This window comes from Aethina tumida, chromosome 7 (assembly GCF_024364675.1).
Source record: "Aethina tumida isolate Nest 87 chromosome 7, icAetTumi1.1, whole genome shotgun sequence".
Lineage (NCBI taxonomy): Eukaryota > Metazoa > Arthropoda > Insecta > Coleoptera > Nitidulidae > Aethina > Aethina tumida.
The window spans coordinates 15,441,469-15,464,014 of NC_065441.1; the positions used below are offsets into that span (position 1 = coordinate 15,441,469).

At 32.4% G+C, this 22,546-nt stretch overlaps 6 protein-coding genes across 10 annotated transcripts in view; 5 read left to right on the forward strand and 1 right to left on the reverse strand.

Moving 5' to 3' along the window:
* The first annotated feature begins 45 nt into the window (after nt 1–45).
* LOC109598170 (KICSTOR subunit 2-like) lies at nt 46–1,586 on the forward strand. Its single transcript, XM_020014016.2, has 5 exons — nt 46–180; nt 249–389; nt 444–1,057; nt 1,106–1,223; nt 1,278–1,586. The coding sequence occupies exons 1-5, from the start codon at nt 100–102 to the stop codon at nt 1,545–1,547; spliced, it is 1,224 nt and encodes a 407-aa protein (XP_019869575.1). The 5' UTR covers nt 46–99; the 3' UTR covers nt 1,548–1,586.
* A 308-nt stretch (nt 1,587–1,894) lies between these two features.
* Nucleotides 1,895–4,195, forward strand: LOC109598164 (probable cytochrome P450 49a1). The gene is made up of 7 exons (XM_049970081.1): nt 1,895–1,917; nt 1,985–2,114; nt 2,311–2,554; nt 2,612–2,851; nt 2,906–3,225; nt 3,280–3,968; nt 4,036–4,195. The coding sequence occupies exons 2-7, from the start codon at nt 2,000–2,002 to the stop codon at nt 4,144–4,146; spliced, it is 1,719 nt and encodes a 572-aa protein (XP_049826038.1). The 5' UTR covers nt 1,895–1,917; nt 1,985–1,999; the 3' UTR covers nt 4,147–4,195.
* A 1,745-nt stretch (nt 4,196–5,940) lies between these two features.
* LOC109598168 (40S ribosomal protein S19) lies at nt 5,941–6,936 on the forward strand. 2 transcript variants are annotated; one of them, XM_020014014.2, is made up of 3 exons: nt 5,941–6,050; nt 6,272–6,345; nt 6,506–6,936. In XM_020014014.2, exons 2-3 carry the CDS (start codon nt 6,275–6,277, stop codon nt 6,900–6,902), a joined length of 468 nt encoding a protein of 155 aa, XP_019869573.1. In that variant the 5' UTR covers nt 5,941–6,050; nt 6,272–6,274; the 3' UTR covers nt 6,903–6,936. The 2 variants fall into 2 exon arrangements, with proteins under 2 accessions (XP_019869573.1, XP_019869572.1); XM_020014013.2 differs by having other exon boundaries at nt 6,025–6,102.
* A 178-nt stretch (nt 6,937–7,114) lies between these two features.
* On the reverse strand, nt 7,115–15,152 carry LOC109598151 (centrosomal protein of 164 kDa). The gene is made up of 8 exons (XM_020013993.2): nt 14,961–15,152; nt 14,674–14,785; nt 10,656–12,177; nt 10,303–10,601; nt 9,811–10,235; nt 9,587–9,756; nt 9,166–9,523; nt 7,115–9,011 (listed from the first exon to the last, which is right to left on the reverse strand). Exons 1-8 carry the CDS (start codon nt 15,013–15,015, stop codon nt 8,713–8,715), a joined length of 3,240 nt encoding a protein of 1,079 aa, XP_019869552.2. The 5' UTR covers nt 15,016–15,152; the 3' UTR covers nt 7,115–8,712.
* Nucleotides 12,889–14,367, forward strand: LOC109598192 (pseudouridylate synthase 1 homolog). Its single transcript, XM_020014043.2, has one exon. It carries the CDS (start codon nt 13,007–13,009, stop codon nt 14,345–14,347), a length of 1,341 nt encoding a protein of 446 aa, XP_019869602.2. The 5' UTR covers nt 12,889–13,006; the 3' UTR covers nt 14,348–14,367.
* A 1,517-nt stretch (nt 15,153–16,669) lies between the features above and the next one.
* Nucleotides 16,670–22,546, forward strand: part of LOC109598187 (protein PALS1) — a 44,944-nt gene continuing 39,067 nt past the window's right edge. The window contains exons 1-4 of one of the 4 annotated variants that reach the window (XM_049970082.1): nt 16,670–16,938; nt 18,182–18,267; nt 18,472–18,581; nt 19,995–20,052. In XM_049970082.1, the coding sequence (XP_049826039.1) occupies nt 18,201–18,267; nt 18,472–18,581; nt 19,995–20,052 (235 nt within the window). In that variant the 5' untranslated portion in view covers nt 16,670–16,938; nt 18,182–18,200. Of the gene's footprint in view, nt 16,939–18,181; nt 18,268–18,471; nt 18,582–19,994; nt 20,053–20,661; nt 20,860–22,546 lie in introns of those variants that run through there. The other 3 variants (XM_020014038.2, XM_049970083.1, XM_049970084.1) reach the window with 3 other exon arrangements.

Here is a 22,546-nt window from a genome sequence, read left to right on the forward strand (position 1 = left end):
AGTTAATGAGAGCGTTTTAATAAAATAGTTCAAATATGTGTCCAGGTTTTTATGTTTATATTTTTTGTCCTTGTTTACAAAATCTTGTGAAAAATAAAAATGGAGAAGGATGACGAGTTTTTGCACACATACTTTACGCACGTATCCCAATTGTGCTTCGATAGGGCCAAAGAACATGTCGTTAGTATATTCACTTTTGTATATTATAGCATAAATATTCAAAATTGTACAATATGTTATTTATTTAGGAAAAAGAAAAAGAACCAAAGAGCCCAGCATCCACCTGGAGCAATTTTCTTAACCTTTTACAACAACTTGCATTAGCTGAGAAAAGTTACATTGACATTGGATTCTTACAAACTAAACACAAGAGTTTTTTAAGAAAAGATGTATGTAATTGTACATAATTAATCATATTGGATAAAAATGTTATTTTTTTACAGAATTCTCTAAGATCAGTCTATGAATCTCTTAAAAACGACCTGAAAAAAATCGAGGACAGTTGCAGAACAAGTATATTGGACAAAAGAGTGCAAAATTACTGTAAAAACATTTCACAATTCATCAGTGCCAGAATTAACCTCATAGACCTTTATGAAAAGATTTACAATATGGGAGTGAACAGACAATTAAAGTACACTGAAATCCTTACAAACATACAAGAACTGATGGAAAAATATTGTCTGGAATTCACAGACATTGCCTTAATACCTGCCAAGGCTGTCTTCACTTTGGAATGTGAAATCCTGGAACAGTTGTTCAAAGCATTGACTGAACTCCAAAGGTTGCAGTTTCTGCCTTCACTAGCATTAGTGCATGGAGCACACACAAGACTGGCTGCATGGGAAAGCAAAATGCAATGCAGGGAATCATGGAAGAAACTGGGGCTGGTTTTCAAGAACAATGCTTTGCCTAGCTTGTTTCAGTGGTTGCAGAAACTAAAAGGGACAGTCCTTAGTAAATTCAGTCTGTATTTTCATGACACACTGGCACAACAGACTACTCCAGTGGATATGAGGCAGTTATGTTCAAAACTGTTGCATGATCATTATCAAAAGTATGTTAGTTGGTTTGTTTTGGGTTGTATTTAAATGTGTTGTTTCAGGATGGTTACTTTTCAAAGGAAATATGATGCAGCCTGTGTTATTTTACTGTCAGACAATCAAGTTAGTTGTGATACCACTGATTATGACAGTTTTCCAATAATTGTCTCTTACCCACCAGTAAGTTAATTTAGTCAATTTATAATTTCAAATTGTTTATTGCTTATTTTGCAGAGGAGTCCCCCACAGTTGGAAACCATTTTAAAGATAATTTCAGACTCAACTGAAGAGTTAATGAACATTGACAAAATAATTTATGAGTTCAGCCCACAGGGGCAGTGTACCTATATTTTATCAACAGTTGAGCCAAATATTTATGTTGTGATATTGTTTGAAAGCAAGAAAACTGAAAAAGATACTTATATTAGCAATTTTATATCAGAACTGTGTTTAAATTTAAGATGTACAAAGGTTTTTACTAGTTTAAAAAATACTGGAAAATGATTTTATATTAAATGTATTTGTAATATATAAATTTTATTATAATAAGTTTTTTATTTTTGTATTTGGCGGGGTTAGACTCGCAAAAATATGACATAGAATGTTCAAACAGAACACTTGACATTTGAAAACAATTGTTTGCAGATATCATTGCACCCTTCTCGACTTATACTATCCAAAATAGAAATTTTTCAAAAAAAAGTATTTAAGAAAGTTATTTCTTTTAACGAGCTTAACCTTTGACTAAATTTTCGGCACTTATTTCCTTAATACCCTGTATCTATAAAATTTAACAATATAACAAAATATAAACTTTATAAAGATGGCCATGCATTTAACTGTCAATATTAGTCAGAGTGAAATATCACTGTCTGTAAGTATTCCAATTTTCGGCCTCTTAAAATTATAATAAATTTACGATTAATTATCATCTGTAAAAGGTTTCCTAGTTTAAGATGTTGCTTCACAAGTTAAGCTTAGTAAAAAGAATAAATCTTAGAATAGTTACGAGGCGAAATTTCGCCGCAGAAGTGACAAAAGCTGATGACGTTTCATCAAGGGATACTATTGGTAAGAAAATTAAGTTAAATCTATAAGTTTTTTATATATTTTAATTAAATGTAATTGAATATAATATGAAGGTTGTATTATTGTATCAAAAATCTTCAATCTTTACTCAAAAATTTCACACATGATTCAACAATCAATGATTTATCAAAGATATTAACTGTTCCTTAATGTTAATATTACACATGTTCACCTCTAGAACCGTCCATAAATCGGCAAACGCAGCCGTTCGTCAATCCGATAACGCCAACCACGCCGAGGATCAAACTCGATATGGAAAAACAGGTGTTCCGTCCCTCGAGCGTCGCATCCTTCGACGACATTCCCGGACCGATATCCTTGTATCTGCTCTCGAAACTATGGAGCGTCATCCCTGTCGCCGGTACCGAAATGACTGCCAAAATGATTCAATACATTTTAAGCGCCGGCAAACTATTCGGCAAGTATTTCCAGAATAATTAATAATTGAACATCCAAATAACGTCATCGTTTTTAGGAAGTGTTTTGAGCTGGGGCAACCCGTACTTCCAAGGTCTGTTCAACAAGTTTTTCGTCGTTTACGGGCCGGTTGTGCGGCTGAGGGGTCCGTTCGGTGGCGACTTAGTACTCCTTAACCGTCCCGAACACGCTAGGATTTTGTTCAGCACCGAGGTCGCCTATCCGATGCGTGCCAACCTCGATTGCATCGAGAAGTATTGTCTCGACACTAAGAAGTACCGACACACCGGTCTCTTCATAATGTAAACAATTTACTTAATTTTTAACGTACATAATTTAAATTTTGTTCGAGTTAGGAACGGAACTGAGTGGGAAAAGGGACGCGAACTGCTGAAACGACCACTGCAGGACGCAGTTGTGAAACAGGCTGACGCCGTGGATGAAATCTGCGACGAATTTTTGCTCCGTATTATGTCGATCCGTAACGGGCAACTGGAGATGCCCGCAACGTTCCGCGACGAAATCTACAAGTGGAGTTTGGAGTGTCTGTGTTCCACGATGTTGAACGAGCGTCTGGGCTTTTTGGACCCTTGCGGCTTGACCCGCTCCTCAGATGCAGGCGTTTTGCTTAATGGACTGAAGGGAGCAAGCGATGCTGTTCAAAGATGCGAATTAGGTATCACTTATTTATTTTTTGCACGTTGAATAGTGCGTAACTATTGTTGTTTAGGGCTCCATTTATGGAAGTTCATGGAGACACCTGCGTGGAAGTCGTTGGTCAGAAACTGCGACTCTGTAGTTTCAGTGCTGGACAAGCACATCCAAAGATCGCAGTTTTGTCTGAAGACGAAAACTGAACAGGTGAAACCTGAAGATTTGTCTCTGATTGAAACTATGTTGCTGAAGGAGGGTGTTAAACCGGAAGATGTTTTAACCATTGTGTTAGACATGTTCTTGGTGGGTGTCAATGCAACAACTCACGCAGTGGCGTTTATGCTCTACCACTTGTCGAAGTCACCGCGTTGCCAACAAAATCTCCAAGATGAGCTCACTAAAGAGGAAAATACTCCAAAGGAACGTCTGTACAAATTGCCGTATATGCAGGCTTGCATTAAGGAAGTGCTAAGATTGAAACCTTCGATACCTTTCTTGACGAGAATCACCAACAACGACGTGGTTATTCACAACTACGCCATTCCAAAAGGTACGCACGTAATGGTTGCGACTAGAATCAGTAGTCTGAAGGAAGAACACTTTGAGGACGCTCATAAATTTTTGCCGGAGCGATGGTTAAAACCGGAATTGGGATTGATTAACAAAGATTTAAAAGATTTTGCTTGCATGCCGTATGGATATGGGGCTAGAGAATGTATTGCTAAGGAATTGGCTGAGATGCAGATTGCACTTTTGATTTCCAAGGTACCTATCAACTTTCTATTTAATTTTTAATAGTTTCACATAACTTATTCTTTATTTTTATTTTCAGGTTTTGAAGAAGTTCAGAGTTGAGTATTATTATGCAGATATTAATAGTACTAACAAGTTATTCGCTTTGCCTGATAAGCCACTTAGATTTAGATTTGTTGAACGCATGTAACTGGCCTTAGTTCATGATTTAATTAAATTTAAATAAATTATTTCCATTAGCTGAGTTTGTTTTATTTTTATATTAATTGTATACTAAAATAATAAATATATATCATTAAATAATATATAAAAATACATAATAATTTAACTGTATTGTTTATTTTAAAATAGATTCATTTACTTATTATACAATACATACTACTTTATCAAAATAAATATAATTATTAAAATAAAAAAAAAAAAACAAAATTTTCTTTTATTAATTTAAGCTGAAAGAAAATGTCTCATTTGATTATAGTATTCTTTAAAACCCTAAAAAAATATATGTTTACCTTTGAATGCAATATATATATATATATATATATATATATATATATATATATATATATATATATATATATATATATATATATTGTTTAAACATAAAACGGTTCAAGACTCTGAAGAATTTTCAGTCAATTCAATCAAACCGATATTAAATTACTTGAATAAAAATCATCTAAATAATGTATTAAATAACTTACTTTACGTTGCCAGTTGCCCGGTTAACTAGTCTCATTCTGGACCTACCTGAAATCAATGAAAAAAACATCAATTGTTTAATTAATTTATAAAATTATTAGTTATTACCTTTGATGCCCTTTTCCTATTATCTTAACGTCTTTCCAGTGAGGGCCATCACAATCCGGAATAAAATTATTGAATAACAATTAAGAAAATAATTTTATTATTACATTATCTGCAAGTATAAATTAAATAATTTAAAAATTTCACGATTTAGTGATATAATATTTAAATGTTAAACAGAAACTTTAAATTGTTTTAATGAACTTAATGAAAAATTGAAATAATTTAAAATAATTCTAATGAATTGGTAATAAATGAAATATTTAAGTTAAATGAACGTAAATGTTAAATAAAAGAAGCCGTAATCTCTTTAGTAAGGCACACAACACTACACTAATTAATGGCAAGAGTCACCGCACTAATTGCAGACCGAACCGCGCCATTGAATTAAAATCGAGGAGCGAGCGCGCACCACCCGACTGGTCAATACGCGGATCGATATCAGACTAATTGATTTTATGGCGCGGCGCACCGCAGGGGGTGTTTTGTCAACACTTTTATGTAATTGCATACGTACCGTGAATATATTCAAACGAAATAAAATTTTTCCATTAAAATGTCTGATTTAAATTAATAAATCTTACCTATTGTTTTATAATAATGGATTATACATTATTATAATAATTTATAATGTTTTTTTATTTTTTACATATGAGTATATACCAATGCTGTTACTGCATCAATGAAATACAATGTAAAAGTGTATTTTATTATTTTTTAATTTATGCTGCAACAATTCATCAAAAATTACAGGTTAATTTAAATTGATAAAGTACAAGATTACCATTTTTATAATAAAATAAGTAGTATTTTTTAATTTTAGTTTTTAGATATTTTAAAATATAGTTTTTAACCATAAATATGAATATAAATTATAAAATAACAATAATATAATAGTAATGTAAATATTTTTAATTATCTTTAATTAATATACTTAATATAATATTAATATAATGTTCTTGAAAAACGCAACCACGTTTACATATTTGTATCACACATTTTGCGACCGTCAAAACACTATTTAACTGTTAGAAATTAAGAACATTAAATACAAGTATATATATATATATATATATATATATATATATATATATATATATATATATGTTATAAAGTGTTTAAAGTTATAAATAATTAAAAACGATATAAATCTTAGACGATCCAATGATAGGTACGTAATAAAATTTTAAATTATTCAAGTTTCCCGCGTCTCGTTATAGGGGGTGTTCTGCATTACCGGTACAAACCGATTTCCTTTTCCGCTTGTCGACGAATGACAACAGACAGGTTCGTGAAGTTTCTCTTTATTTTTCCACTCAAATATTATAAATAATATCAGGTATTTATCAAAAAATTACATTATAAACAATGTACTACAATCTTACAAATTAACAACCATTATTTTTCGTATTTTCTGTTATTTCGTTAAAGAACTAGTCAAAGCATGGTGGCCATTAATCCACATGTTTATTTAATTGTATGTTAACCATTGTATTTATTTCTTCTAGAAAATGCCTTCCGTAACTTTGAAAGACGTGGATCAACACAAATTTGTTAAGGCTTTCGCCTCTTTCTTAAAAAAGTAAGTACAAACATGTTTTACGACAACTAACCTCAAACTATTTTATTATTTGAAATAATGATTTGGTTTCTAAGTAAATCCTGTTTTTGCTAAAGTCTACCTCCGAATACGTATTTTAAATACATTGTGTATACATTAAGCATTTCCTTAATTGTTTTAGATCTGGTAAACTCCGTGTACCAGAATGGGTGGACATCGTGAAAACCTCCCGCGCTAAAGAATTAGCCCCATACGACCCTGACTGGTTCTACGTCAGATGTGCTGCTGTCGTCAGACACATCTACATCAGGTCCCCCATTGGTGTGGGCTCAGTTACCAAGATCTTTGGTACCCGTAAACGTAATGGCACCAAACCCTCCCACTTCTGCCGCTCCGCCGGAAATATTGGACGCAAGGCTCTGCAGAGTTTGGAAGCCCTTAACCTGATCGAAAAGTCAGTTGATGGTGGTAGGAAGTTGACACAACAAGGCAGAAGGGATCTGGACAGAATTGCTGCCCAAGTTAAAGCCAAGGAACGCAAAGCACTGAAAGCTGGTGGTGTACTTTCTTTGCAGTAAGGTTATGTATAAATAAAACATTTAATATAACTTTCTTTTTTGTTTTCTTTTCCGTGCTACTCCTAATAATAAAAGGATCAATAATTTGGGTTACATATAAAAATTGCTTTCATCATATTTCAAAAGCAAATTTAAAGACTGAGAAGTACAAATGGTTTCTTTTAACTGTATTTACATGGGAGTGAAACAAGTTAAAAAAATGTTTTCTTCTATTAATTTATTTATTATAATATACATATAACTATAATTTTTGGAGTAAATATTTACAACATTTGTGCAAAAAATGTTAATGACTAGAAATAAAACGTAATTAGCATTTTGTGACGTTTTTTAAACTTGTCCAAATATAGTTTGAAACAATCTCTCTTTAAAAATACATTATTGGCACTGAAATTGTACTATATCTAGGTATATTATAAAATAATACATGTGTATGCAAATATAAAAAATATTTTCACTTAAACAAAAGTTAAAATACATATCCAAAGTAAAAAATCTCTCAAGATAAATCAAAATGATAATTTCATGCATAAAATCTGGTAATAAAGATTGTGCTCACAGAGTACTACATTTATAATCTTGAACAATATTCAAAATTCAACATTTAAAGTGTTCCAATACACTAAAACATATCACAAATAGATTACACATTCAGTCAAAGAATTGTTAAGGGAAATCTGTTCAGAGTGCTTTAAAACAATGTTTCATTGTTTAAAAACAGTCCAGACTTACAAGAAAATACAGTTGATATATCACAAGGTAAGTAGAAATTTTTAGAATTAACAATAATTTAATTTTGATTTTTTAAAATAAGGCTTACTTAATCAAGTCTTACGATTTAAATTTGGCTCTTCGTGCGGTAGATGTTTAGATTAGTTTTGGCATTTAGTTCTTGGATCAACGAAATTCAGCACAGATTGTAATTTATAAATCTATTTGCAACTTTGCGACAACATCTACAAAGCTGTTTGTGTTGGTTATATGAATACTTTGGTAAACTATTTATACAAATTTGTTTTGAATATTATAGTTACTGGTAATCCAATCAATTATGCAATTGTATTGGAGTTGTGCATAATTGAGTGAAAGTAAACCTATGCCATCGAAATTTGTTGATCGCTTCTAATTAATTACATTTTAATTGGGTATTATTTAGTTTTAAATGTTACTATTTGGACTAGAGAAAATTAATTCTAATATATCCTACAATACTCCTTTCACTACTATTTAGGGACCTGTAAATATGCAAAATTTTAAAATCACTACTCCTATTCCTTAATATGTGAGACTAGTGAGACCACTACTCTACTCGTTTTTGATTGTTGATGAGAAAACATTGGGAACAATGGGAGATTAGATGGTGATATTTACTATATACCCTGCAGTAGGTGTAAGGATAAGGGAAGATTCTTTGTATAAATTTAACATGGTTTCAGATCATTTACTGGAAAGACTGATTTATGTAAAACTAAAACGCGGGCAGTTTTAGTTATCAGTACCAAAAAGACCGCAAATAACATACGATTGATTTGCGTCAGAGTTTGACGAACAGTGCTAAAAATCTGGAAAAAAGAACAACAAAGCAAATAATTATTTTAAAATTATATTACACAAAAATAAATAAATACTCATCGGAGATAAATAAATAAACATAATAAATTAACAGACTTTTAACTTAATAAATTATCTTTCTGACTTAAAAAAAATTAACTAATTTTAATTATTAAACCTAATGTAAAGAAAACGTGATGTTATAAACGATAATAAAGTCCCATCCATCAAACTCATCTCGTCAATCATGAACAACAATTTACAGTGTGGCCTGGGGCGCATTACCGTCATTGCCGCCCAGATCGGCGCCTGTCTGTCTAAGCCAATGCCTCAAATTCCTCGTACGTTCCACAAGAGTGGTGGTGGCCTGTTGGTTGGTCGCATGGTGCGTCACCATCGTGCTTTGCGCATTCGCCAGCGCCACTTGTTGTCGATAGTTGTGCAAACGGTCGGCGAGCGTCGGTATGGAGGGTGGAGCGGGCACAGAGTTGGCGGCGGCCGCTGCCGCTCCGGCCAACACCGGCCAGCCCAAATCGGGGTACACAAAGGGTGGGATTACTGCGAAAACAAAACGGGAATCTCTAGTTCTAAAAACAACTCGTTCTAATTATGGGTGGGATGTAGGAAAGTACTATAAAACAAGGAACACATAAGTCCTACTATTTAAAACATTCCACACTTATATAAGGTGTGATAAATTAAAAACTCTTACCAGTGGCTATGTTCGATTGTTGCTGTTGAGTCCGCAACACGTCCCAAATCTCTCTGATTTCCGAATTGAGATTCTCCAAACTTTGTATAATTTCGGAGCTCTCTTGGTACTGCTCCACCTTCATCAGACTCTTACCGAAGTTTGCATCTGGTGCTGTGGCGAACTCTGTGGAACTGATGCCAGAGCTGGCGCTGTGAGATGAAATGTCGCTTAATGTTGCATCCTCGATCTTCTGTTCATTGGAAAGATTAGCACGTTGCAGTGACTGTTCTAGATGTCTTAGACGAATCACTTTTTCGCCTAAAAGACTTCTGGTTCTATGCAAAGATACTTCCATATCTGTCAGTTCTTTCTCTTCCTGTAAGGCATTATATAATTTTTATTAGACGCTGACTTAATTACAAATCCTAAATTGTTGTACCTGACATAGTTGTTGCAAGGTATGTCTAGCCATTGAGCCATGTTTCAATTTTAGGTCCTTTTGTCGTTGCTGGAAGACGGATTTTTGATTCCTCAAACTCTCTTTGGCGCGCTTAATCGAATCCCTTTCCAAGTGGATCCGATGCCGGAAGAATTCCAACTCTGAACTTCCTGTAATTATTAACATATCTCAATGGTTGAATTAAATGTTGGATATCAAAATACCTTCGAATTTCTGCCCGTCTGAAAATGGGTAACGTAAATGATAAGTATCTCCTTGTGCATTTTGAGGAAATTGATCTTCTAAGTCCTCCAACTTCTGTAACTGTCTTCTTAAATTCTCCACAGGTGAACAAGGTCTAGTAGTAGGTTTCAACTTTGTCTTCGACGTTCCTCCTCTTGCCGCCGAAAATGTTTTTGGTTTTGGGAACAATTTTTTGCGACGCCCCGCATTCTTCAAACTGGTGTCAGACGATTCGTAATCCACCGGATTGTCGTTTCTGTTCGCATGATCTTCATTTTGATAATTATCACTGATGGACGTGTCCACATCTTGTATCACGACCTTCCGTTGTTGTTCCTTTACGTTAACACTCTTCGGAGTTGGAGGCTTTTCGGTAACCTTCTTGGAGGGCGAATTCAACGGAGTTCTAAACCATCAAAAAATGCTTTTCAAATCACAACATTCACAAACTTAACATGCAACAGAAATCCTACCTTTCCTTGTTATTCGAATGGCTTTGTTCAGTTTCTGAACCTGTAGTGTTCGTGTTGGCTGTTGTAGTTGTGCTGTCCTTTTTCCGATGGCGCTTTTCAATGGACATTTTCACTTCCGTCTTCAATCGTAGGTATTTCTCTTTCATGCATCTGTATTTGTCTTCCAGCAACCGTTTGTCGCATCGCATCTTTTCGAACGTGCGCTCGTCCACATCCTGCTTCAGCTTCGGGTCCTGATCTTGCATCCGAGATCGGATTTCTGCCATTTGTGACTGGTGTTCTTTGCGTAGATTTTGTTCCTGTATAACACAATAATTTTAAACATATGCTAATAAATAACTAATCCCTCTTACCTCAACCTGAAACTCTCTCTTAAGTTCCTCAATGATAATAGAGTGGTTTTGCTTAAGTTGCTCAATAGTCGCGTTATGCGTCATAATCAGTTCATCTCTGTTGGTCTCCACTCTTTCTGCCAATTCTTTCTCAACCTCCGCTAATTTTTCCTCATAATACCGTTCCAATTCCTCCTTCTTACTAGAAAAGTGGGACTTGAGATGTTCTTCTTCAGCCTTAATCTCTTTTTCTAGGCTCAACTTTAAGTTGTTCAGTTCATTATCCAATTTAATGCGTTCAGACTTCAACGTTCCAACAGTTCGACTCTCCATTTCCTTACGCAAATTTTCTAGTTCCGCCTTGATGTTGTTTTCATGATTTGTCTTTTCGTTGATTAAAATCCGTTCCAGTTCCTCCTTGTGCGATTCTTTGAGGCTGCTACGAAACTTGACAAGTTCATCGTTCTTTTCCTCCCATATGGTTTGTTTTAACATCGACATCTTCTTGTCGGCCTTCATGCCAAGTTGTTTAGTTTGATCTTTACCCTCTAGAAATTCGTCGCCTTCGAAAAAAGACTCGGGGTTATTTTTGCCTTGTTTGTCTAGACTTTTAATGAACGAATCCTCTTCTGAATCTGAACCTTTGCTGATGGTTAGTTTAGGTTTAATAAAGTCGGATGGATTAGGTTTGATGAGTTTTAAATTGCTGTTTGCCGTGTCCACAGAGCCCAGGATTTTATTAAGTGCTGGTGTGACTTTAACGTTGATCACGTCCTCTGGTTTCTTGTTGTCGCTGCTTTTTATATCTTCCTCGCTTGAACTTTTGTCTGAAAACGTTAGAGCACCGTCGGTACTTTCCAAATTAAATCGCACACTTTTCTTGTCGTCGTCTTCCTTGTCTGACTTCTCCAAGAGGGATAATCGTTCGAAGTCGACACTTTTCGAGTGTTCCAAACCTCGTAAAATACTTTTAGGCTGATTGTCCGGTTCTGCTTTGGAAAAACTGGGGGACGGAACATCCTGCTGCTTTTTCGTGTTCGATTTGAGAAAATTCAAACCACCACCCATGACTTTCAACTCAGTTTTGTTGTCGATGTTTCTCGGATGTCTGCTGAACTTACCATCCTTATCTTTGTCGTCGAAGCTACTAAAGGTGCTCAACGCGGGTCTGTGATCCGCGAACGGATACTCCTCAGATTTTTGCTTGTACAATCTCGACTCGTGTTTTGGACTTCCGGAGGGACTCCTCAAAATCGTGCTGTGTTTTATCGGCGACAGTTTCAAATCTTTCTTCCTGGCTCCCAAACTGATCGCCTCCAAGCCTTTAACAGCGAAATGTTGCGGATTGATCGGCTCCTCGTAGCTCGGGATTTCTTCTCTGCCGTAAGTTGCGTCTTCGGTCGGTTCACCCAGACTCAACGATTGGCTCTCCGCCCTCGCCTTTTTTACCAGGCCTCTGTAGACGTCGTCCAATGGATGTTCCCATTGTGTCTTTTTCGTTAGGTTGTTGTAGTAATAGTACGATTTCGAATTGTCGTCGTAGCTGAAGATAATTGTTTTGTTAAATTATTGGTTTACAAAGAAAATTGCGAAGCGAAGAAATTCTTAAATAGGTCCTTAAAGTTTTAGATAATTAGTATTGCGCTTAAAGTTCGTGCTATTGTTACAATGATAGGGGAGCTGAGGCATGCCTCTAGCCAATGAGAATACCAAATGCCGACGCAAACAAAGTTTCCGAATATTGCCGATTATATTAATTATTAGTATTTCTTTCACATTAAAATTAAACTAATTAAGTACATTCCTATTTATATGTCAAAAAATTCCCATCATATTATTGATCAATATATTTTCTCTTTGAACATTATATTATTGACCAACAAATTCGAATACTTGATTTATTATTTTTTTTTCTTGTAACTGTCTTTCAATATTATGTTTAATTATATTAAATAATTTTATTTAACATTTTCCTTCAGGATATTGAGATCATTTTGTTTTAATTAAAAAAAAAAAATTAAAAATGATATATAAAAAATATATAAACATATTTGAATTCGAGAGCACTTGGCGCGTGAGCATACGAATTTTTCTCCTTATTTTATCTAATTAAATTACAAATTATTTAAATATAATATTAAATCATATTAATATTTAGAGTAAAATTTTGTAATAGAAAACATAAACTAAAATCAAGAAAATATTTTTTAAATTAAAAGACACTATCGATCCCTGCATTACCGCAACATTACCTAACCTCACATTCGCTACGTCAATATTTATCCTCAAAACACGTTTTTATCCAAACATGTGAATAAAAACCTTGGAACAAACAACTCTTGAATAAAACACGGACGGTGTGTGTATATGGTATGTTACAGAAACTGACCAGCGTTGTCGTAACCGCAACAAGGAGCCTGTGCCTCCAAAAACAGCCGCCGAAGCCCGCATTACAATTCTTCCCGTTCAGCATGAATAAGTCAGCGAAAAAACCTCGCTACGACGGCAGATGCAAAAAAAGACAATGGGAGGATCGACGATCGGACAAAATCGAGACGGACACTGACGGTGCCAAGCAACCAAAGCTGGAAACTTTGGTGCCCCGCAATGAAAACGATGAAAGGTTGAAGCGCCGTAAATACGTACTGCTCCTGGGATATTCCGGCGTTGACTATTATGGCATGCAACGCAACCCATACACAAGGACCATCGAAGAAGATCTACTGAAAGCTCTGCGAAAGGTGAACCTGATCACAGATAATTGCTACAACCAGGTACAAAATATGCAGTTTCAAAGGGCAGCCAGAACTGACAAGGGTGTTTCTGCAGCTCGACAAGTGGTGTCCATGAAAATGTACGAGAACGTGGATATAGAAAAAATCAATGAAAATCTACCGGACGCGATTCGAGTGTTTGCATACAGAAGAGTGACGAAAGGCTTCAATAGCAAATCGCAATGCGATGGCAGGACTTACATTTACATAACGCCGACCGTTGCGTTTGCCAAACACGGCGAGCCAGCGTCCCAAACAGACTACAGACTGGATGATGAAACACATAAGAAAATCAATGATGTATTGAAAAAGTTTGTAGGGACCAAAAACTTTCACAACTTCACATCAAAAAAGAAATACAACGATCCTAGTGCGACGAGATTCATTAAATCGTTTGAATGTGAGAAACCTTTTGTGAGGGATGGAGTGGAGTTTGTGGTTTTGAAAGTGTATGGACAGAGTTTCATGCTGCACCAAATTCGAAAAATGGTCGGACTTTTACTGGCGGTAATTAAAGGTATCGGAACGGAGGAAACGCTCACTCAAGCCTTCACAAAGGAGAAACTAATTGTGCCTCGAGCTCCTGGATTAGGGCTTGTATTAGATTTTGTCCATTATGAAAGGTATAACTATAGATATGGTGAAGATGGCATGCATGAAAAATTATTGTGGGATGATGTGGAAGACAAAGTGCAAGAATTTAAGGAGAAATTCATTTATCCTACTATAGTTAACACTGAAATTAAGGAGGAAAGTATGGTAAACTGGATTAACAACAAATTGGCCAGGCATTCTTATAATGAGGAAGATGAAGATGATGATGAAAAGGACGAGAATGATAGCGACGACGAAGACGGGAACAACGGAAAAGGTTTTAATGGAAATGTTACTAATGAAAAAGTAACAGAAGGAGAATGTAAAGTAGAGAAGCTTAATTAATACAGTATGTTATGTAATAATGATTGTTTTATTTATCCTTTCTTTTATAATTTGAAATAGTACAAAATAAATAAATTAAAGGCAACATAAAACACATAATTATGTAACAAAATAGTTGACATTTATAAAAACTGAAATAATTTAAGTACTCCAATTTCCATAAAACCAAATTAATTTTATTGAATGTTTTATTTGAATATAGAAAATAAATTGAGAAATTAGTAATTTTTTACTACAAATAAGTCCTATTGGTTTTAAATGTTACCTTTGAAAATATGAATGTAAATAATGTTTGTATTGATAAAATGTGGGTGTTAAATACTCACCAAGGTTTCCATCCTGGTGGCAAGGCTTTCATCAACCCCTCAGCAGCCAATGGGATTAAATGGGGCTCTGAATCTGGATCTATGCCCAATTTTATTGCATAATCTTTGACTTCTGCAAAACAAAAAAAAAACAAACAATGGTTTATCCCTATGTGAATAAATTAAACATATTTTAATATATAATAATTTATTTTTAAAAAAATACGCATCATTAAATATAAAAACATCATGCACCAAAACATAAACAAAACATTTCGACCCCCAAACAACGGAACAGGTCGGTGTACCTTCGACGGAGGGGTGACTGGTCTCGTCGAAGACCTCCTTGCACACGACGCTCATTTTCAGCGGAACGTGGAAAACAGACGCGGAAAACGCGCTGGAAAATCACTTTGTTATTACGGCGTCGCACCGACATTTGTCGCAGCCTGTCGCGCTGACATTTCACTGACTGAAAACCGAAACGGGGTTATTGAAGTTTCGGGGTAAAAATAAACAAATGCGGGTAGGTTTTGTCGCGACATCTGTTTGCGGTCAATCCAACTACGATCGTTGTTTGATAAATATTGGTAGGAAAATGTAATTTTGGATATTTACAGAACACTGTAACCTACATTTAGTTATGTAAGCAAATATTCTTACAGGTGGCATTAGATGTATTCAAAATTTTTACACGTTCTTTATTCATAAATTATTTGTAATTATTAACTTAAAATATTTATTCATATAACATTAACAAGACTATTTAACTTGCACCCTGGGAATTAAAGTATATATATTTCTGTCAAATAAAATTTAATATTTTTAAAATGTTAGTGATGATGAGGATTAGGGGGTTACCCTAATTTTTTAATTGTTGTTGTTTATAAAACTGTAATTTGAACTGAAAAACTATCATAAATTAGGAAGAAGTTGCAAAAATATGTAATTTAATTTATGTTAGTAAAATTGTCCACATTTTTAAGAGATTTCTTGAAAATAATTATAAATTAAATTACATTATAATAATATAATAATAATTATCATAATGCCTAATGTTTATTAATTATCAAAGCTTTTATTTGTACCATTTAAAATTAAGTAAAGAAAGTGAATGGAAAGTAAAAATAAATGTAAAAAATATATTTTATATATATACAAAAAAGGAAATAAAATACTAAGCACTAATAAATCTTTTAAACACTGTGGGAATCAAAGTATATGTTTCTGTTAAATAATTTACTTATTAATTAATTAATATTTAATAAATGTTAGTGCTCTTAATACTAATTAAACTTGGTAAAACTTAAATTTTAAGCTCAAATTTAAGCTCACTAATCTCTTAAACTTTTTATTTGCTTTCTTTTTAATATCATCATCTAAAAAACTATAATAATTTTGGTAGAATTTAATAAAATATGTAAATCATTCTTAATATAACTGTTCAAATTTTGAAGATCGTTTTGTGAATAATTATAAATTAAATTAACCAACTTTTAATTAATTAAATAACTAAAACATAATATTAATTAAGGATTATCAAGGTTTCAAAGTGTCAAATACGAGAATATTTCCTTGATCTAAAAGGTGATAAAAAGTAAGTTAATGAGAAGTTAAAGGTAATGTGAAAAAATATGAATTAAAGTTTAGATAAAAAGATTTGAAGTAAGTATATAATGAAATAAAACCGAATAGAGAATTAGATAAATGGAACAGCGTTTCCCCATCGTGGGGATCGGATTTGCGTCTCTCTCCTGCGCCATCCTGCGCCTAGTGGTCCGGAGGCCGGGGATGCTGGAGCGTCCCCGTATCGATCGTGCGAGATTGAGGCAACCGCCCGGCCCGACGCGCACTCTCTCCGCCGCCGCCGTCGTGAGAGGTACCCCGTGTTGTTGGAGCGGCGCCCGCGGATGCAGCCCCACAAACGTGGCGCGCGGTGGTGACGGGCAACCGCGAGATGCCGTCGCCGCTAATCACCTGGTCCAGCTACACAGTGCATCCGGACTCGCGACCGGACCACCGGATCCGGATCGGTCGGTCGCCACGTCGACCATAACAGTACCTGATTTAAAAAAAAATCTCAAATCGCTGAACGATCGCCGCATAAAGCCAGGCTCTCACTTTTGATCCCGATCCCGATCATCTGTCGCGATCGGCTGCTTTTTAATTGCGGCCCATGGGTGGAACAACCACGCACAAACAACAACTCTGCATTCATGGAAGTTATTTTATTGTGATACGGATTTTATCGTCATTTTAGCTACGTAAATCTTTCCTAACTTAAATGTACGTATCAATTATTTTATGTTTGCATGTTAATTTATTTTAAAAAATACACAAAAATCTACAGAAAAACATGGAGACCTTAATGGAGGTTATGTTGGATCAATGTGAACATTTTTTACAATCCCCCAAAAATTTTACCAAAAGAAAACACCCTTAAACCTTAATTATTATTAAAGAAATACAGATATTAACTGAAACTTGTAAATTTAATGTTTGAATATAAGAGAAAATAATCTTAAAGTTTTGAGTTTGGGTGTGAACTAAGTATAAGGAAACTGTTTTAAGACATCTGAAGTTTTAATCAATTACGAAAGGATTACAATATTTAATTTGTATGTTTTAATTTGTTTTGACTTTTGGCGAATGCGCCAGTTAAATCTTGCTCAATTTCTTAAATAACCTAAAATAATTAGGAAATAAGATATTTTCTAATAAAGAACCTATTTAAAACACATCCATTTATTCATGAAAATGTTTTTAAAGTTTTGTTTATATTTATTATATTTTTATAAATAACCACAAAATGTATGTTTTGAATAATTTTAAATAAGTTTTGAAATGTAAAGATTTTATTCAAGAAATACATTTCAATATTCATTAGTAAAGTTGTTATTTGTAAATAGTATTAAGATACACTTTGACATACAAATAATTGCCTGAAATATTAAACATTTCCAAAACCCAACATAAAACATAAATATAAATATAAAATATTTTATTTCCCACATATTCTTTTTTATTAACATTTAAATTGAGAGTAGACAAAATCAAACACAATTTATTTAATTTAACTGAACCAGTGAACATTTAATTTAAATGATTGCATAAAATTTTATTAATTGAAATAATTGAAAATATTTGATTAATATATTTAAACCATTTTTTTGACAAAAATTTATGTTAAATAATTTATAAAATAGTTTTCCATCCAATAATAATTATTATAAATTCGCAAACATAATAAGTAACATCTCAAGTGGTTTATAATCAATAAAGTTTCGAAATTCCGATCACGTGTAATTGAACACGATGCAGCAAACAATTGTTTTAACTCAGTTAAGTTTAAGGTGCATGCGAATGGGGAAAACGTCGGCTAATGAGCGTTGTGCACGTGTATAAATTGCACGTTCCATAAATCTATTTACTTCCTCTCGTCATGTAAATTTCCTCATGTAGGTGTTAATTAATTTCCTAAACGAAAACGATTTGAATTTGTTAATTCATTGCTTCTTTTTTATTTCAGAAAACTCGCCACCCAAATCATGGTGGATTTAGGGGGTTATGTAATAATTCTGGTAGAAACCAAGGACAAAAAGATCAAGCTTTATGGTACGTAAAAATTGACCTCCGACCTCGAATTAAAACCGATTCGCCGCCACATTATTTATCCGTCTTCCAACCCTTTGAACGAAACAGCACGGATAAAATGATTTTAAATCGGTCGAAATCGAAAATGTTGCGCAATTTTTGAGACGTTTTGGTTTTACTTGGGTTTTCTTTGAACATTTTTATATTTTTATTATGTTTTTATAGGATCGCCAGCCGACAAAGACAATTTGGAAGTTGGAGATGAAATTTTGGAGGTGAACGGGAAAACTTTGGAGGACGCCACACATACAGAAGTTATTAGTCACATTCATCAGGTAATAATCATTATTTTTTTAAGCAAATTTAGCATTCAATTGAATAAAAATGCTTTTTTATTTTCATAAATAATATTTCGTATAGTAACCCTTTATATAAAACCTTTATATAAAATTAATAAAAGAAACATGTAAAAGTTTTCAATTTACTTTTTTATTATTTCTAAATATGAACAAATAAATTCTAAAAAAATGGTTAAAAATAGATTTTACTTTTTTATTACAATTTTATTTAGAATTTCTTAACTTAGGAAGAATCCCTACTATTTCAATTAAATTTAGTAGATACTTAAGCAAAAGAAACTTTTCTCTTCATAAACTATATTTTATAATTAAACCAAGTTTTCAATTTACTTCTTTAATATTTTCAAACAGGTAAATTTAAAAGGACGTCAGTAACTTCTTTTGCCAGAAATAATTAACATTTTTCAATTAATTACATTAATTACATTACATTAATTAAACTATTCTCTAAACTATATTTTATAATGAATTATCTATCTATAGTTTCCTGCTTGTTCTTTGTTAAATTAAAGTTTCTAAAGAGTTACAATATCTTTCACTTATTGACTGTGATTTTCAAGAGGCCACTTGACACAAGAATCAACATTTGATTTATTCAATCAGTTCTCTCCTTTTATTAAATAATAATAAAAGAAAAAAACTGATTTCTCTTTATAAATTATATTTTATATCAAAACTACCTTTTATGTTTATATAAATAGAAGAAATAGAACATGTAAATTCTAAAAGGAGGTCAGTAAATTTTTTATAGCAGATAGAATTATTATTTTTCGATAAAATTTAATATTTTTCTCTTTTCATAAACTATTAACTTATAATGAATTCTCCCTCTCACTTTTCTGTTTCATTCTATATTACTTTCACACTTATTTATTTTGATTTGAGTATCAGTCATTCTTTTTTGAAACAGGATTTATCATTTAATTCATTCAATTAAGTTATTATTTAATGTTAAAACTACCTCTTACGTTTATATAAATAAAAAACAGATATAGATTATTTTTTATATTATTTTCATACAGGAAGATTAAAGTGCTAAAAGATCATCTAATATATTTTTAGCACAGAAAAAAATACAATTTTTTAATTAAATTTATTTTTTTTAAATAAAAAAAATTAAATATTATATTTTATATTCTTAAATAAGAATATAAAATATAATATTATAAAGAAGTGTTTTTTTTATATAAATTATATTATAAAGAAGTTAAAAAAACTATTTTTTATATTAAATTCACCTCTTAAATTTATATAAATAAAAGAAATAGGTAAAACTTTTCAGTTTCTTACTTTATTTACTTCTTGGTTGTCTGAAAAGTAATAATTTCTTTAGATTATTGCTATTTTTAAGGCGGATCAGTCAATACATATATATTTTTTTATTTTTAGTGCATTCGATCAAGGACAATATGCCTGCGTGTGAAGAGAAGAAGTGGTGCCCGTTTGGGTAAGTTTTCCCAAAGACATGAAAGAAATTCGTTGATTTTTTTGCAACCAATGAAGCGCAAAAGTTTCCATTCTGACATAAAACTGAACCGCCAATTAATTTTAAACGTCGGTATCTGTTTTTGATTTTGCCCAACATAAACCACGGAAACCTGTTGCTTTACCAAACCGTTTGATTATTGATTTCGGCTATATCATTCAATTCCAATTGACCTAGTCCGGATTTCGCGCGCATTCCTCCACACCGCCTCCTCCACATCCGTCGAACAATTTACGACATCATATAATTATTTCGGCGTAATTAACCCACATCCATTAACGCCGATCGGGCTGCAACATCAATGCATTTCCTCCTGTTCCACTCCATCCTGCCGTTCAGCCGGATTAAACATGTTTGTCGGTGGGTAATCCGAATTGTGATGGTAAATTTGAGGACATTCGACGTCCCATTTGAAAACTGTTTTACCGCCGTTCTGTCTGGCGTTCCTGCTGGTGGCAGGATTCTGGTTACATAACAGTACTTGTTAATTGAACGTTCGGCCGTTTCCGTCGGTATCCGCGGCCGGACCAAAGGTAGATTACCTGGTGTACCACGCACGCACACGTACGCGAACCGCCGTCCCGGTGTCCCGCACTCCTTCCGATCGTTCTGTGTGTTGTGCGATGCGCGACACGGTTTCGTGCGACTTTGTGGTGGTTGGTTCACATTGAATTTGGTTCGGATGTTGGTGGATTACCCAGGATTCGGTGGTGGTTGGATCTGTACAATTTTTGTCGTCTGGCTTCGTTCGTGGTGATTGTGTAGAAGGTACGGTGCTGCGGTCAATCGAGTTACGTGGAATCGAAGATTTGCTCTGTTGCCTCCAGGGGATTCTGTTTTAAGGAGGGATACCATTACCGACCACGATATTAAATCATTAAGACGGTCTTCTTTCGTGTGACACACTTTTTAATCGTTGCTCAAATAGTGTTTGGAATCGTATTTTATTTTTCATTTTGCTTTGTCCCTATTTGCTTTATTACTGTGTATGCTTAGGCGGAAATTCATTGATGATGTTTCAAACAACACCTAAACGACAAATATAACCTAAATACAAATATCAAGTTAAGAACAGTTAAAAATTAGTTTCAAATTTAATTAGAGGAAACATTTGCATATCTAAATAACACAGATAATAAGAATAAAGACAGTTTGTAAATGACTTTAATAGAAATTATTGAAAACTTTCAAAGTACACATATATAGCAGTTTTTCAAATATTATAACTAATATAAGGAAATGTTAACAACATATAAACAGATTCTGTGTGAGTATAAAAAATATAAAATTTCAAATAGTAATTAAAAATATAATAAATAATTAAAAATGTGAGGAATTATTAATTATAAAAATGTTAAACAATTTGATTTTATTATTGTTTTAAATAATGATATATATGATATATATCAGTAATAACTAAAAAATAGGACGTAATTTTAAAACTATAAAACATTCTACTTAGAATTTGAATATATTAATTAATTTTTAATATTATCAACTCTTTAATTTTAAAATATTTAAGTATTTAAGTAAATTAATTTCTAATATTTTACTCTAAAACTGTTATTTTTTAAATAAATCTTTTTTATTAAAACACTTAAAAAACTTTAAAAACTTATTCTATAAGAATAAAACGTTGAAAATATTTATAAATAAACTAATATAATAATAAGCCCAAACAGAAAATAAACAATTTAAATGTAAAATTATACATATAAAAATATGAAAACAATTCAACAATTGCTAATAAAATACTCATAATTGAATTTTTTTTCTACAACAGATGAAAAGTCTCCCCTTAAAATATTCTAAAAATCTATAAATAACAGAAATAGAGAATCTAGATAATATAAAAATTATTCTATTATTTTACACTAAAAATGTAATGTAAATATTAATTTATTATATATTATTAGAATTTAAATATTCCAGTTTCTAATTTACTTTTTAAATATTTATTTATTTAATTTATTATAAAATAATTATTAATAAATAATAAATGATAACTATTCAATTACTTATTCTATAATAATTAAAACATTGAAAAGATTTATAAATAATATTTGAAACTAAACAACAAATAAACCCTTTAAATTGAATAGAATTCTTTTAAAAATATGAAAACTATTCAAGAATGCCTATTAAAATTTCCATAAATGAGTTTTCAATTACATTTTAAAAATCTACAGTTATATTTAAAGAAAACAAAAAAGAGAATATAGGTAACATAATATTATATACTTTAAAAATCCAATTATTTTACTCTAATACTGCTGAAAATATTTAAGTATTCAAATAATTAAAAATTCTATAAACATTACATATTATAATATAAAAAAATTAAAGGTTTTAAAGAATGATACTTATTTAAATATTTATTCTATAAGAATTTAAAAATTGTAAAGAATTATAAATAAAATCTGAGTCTAAACAACAAATAAACCCATTAAATTTT

Excerpts from the sequence above, each read along its gene's own strand:
- LOC109598151 (XM_020013993.2), bottom strand. The coding sequence starts at position 15,015 with ATGAGCGTCGTGTGCAAGGAGGTCTTCGACGAGACCAGTCACCCCTCC. Across the intron at positions 12,178-14,673 it reads CCACCAGGATGGAAACCTTG|CTACGACGACAATTCGAAAT; the intron begins GTGAGTATTTAA and ends AATTATCTTCAG. Across the intron at positions 9,524-9,586 it reads CCTTGCAACAACTATGTCAG|GAAGAGAAAGAACTGACAGA; the intron begins GTACAACAATTT and ends AATGCCTTACAG.
- LOC109598164 (XM_049970081.1), top strand. The coding sequence starts at position 2,000 with ATGTTGCTTCACAAGTTAAGCTTAGTAAAAAGAATAAATCTTAGAATA. Across the intron at positions 2,555-2,611 it reads GCCGGCAAACTATTCGGCAA|TGTTTTGAGCTGGGGCAACC; the intron begins GTATTTCCAGAA and ends GTTTTTAGGAAG. Across the intron at positions 3,969-4,035 it reads TTGCACTTTTGATTTCCAAG|GTTTTGAAGAAGTTCAGAGT; the intron begins GTACCTATCAAC and ends TTTTATTTTCAG.
- LOC109598168 (XM_020014014.2), top strand. The coding sequence starts at position 6,275 with ATGCCTTCCGTAACTTTGAAAGACGTGGATCAACACAAATTTGTTAAG. Across the intron at positions 6,346-6,505 it reads TTCGCCTCTTTCTTAAAAAA|ATCTGGTAAACTCCGTGTAC; the intron begins GTAAGTACAAAC and ends TAATTGTTTTAG.
- LOC109598192 (XM_020014043.2), top strand. The coding sequence starts at position 13,007 with ATGTTACAGAAACTGACCAGCGTTGTCGTAACCGCAACAAGGAGCCTG.
- LOC109598170 (XM_020014016.2), top strand. The coding sequence starts at position 100 with ATGGAGAAGGATGACGAGTTTTTGCACACATACTTTACGCACGTATCC. Across the intron at positions 181-248 it reads ATAGGGCCAAAGAACATGTC|GAAAAAGAAAAAGAACCAAA; the intron begins GTTAGTATATTC and ends TTATTTATTTAG. Across the intron at positions 1,224-1,277 it reads TAATTGTCTCTTACCCACCA|AGGAGTCCCCCACAGTTGGA; the intron begins GTAAGTTAATTT and ends CTTATTTTGCAG.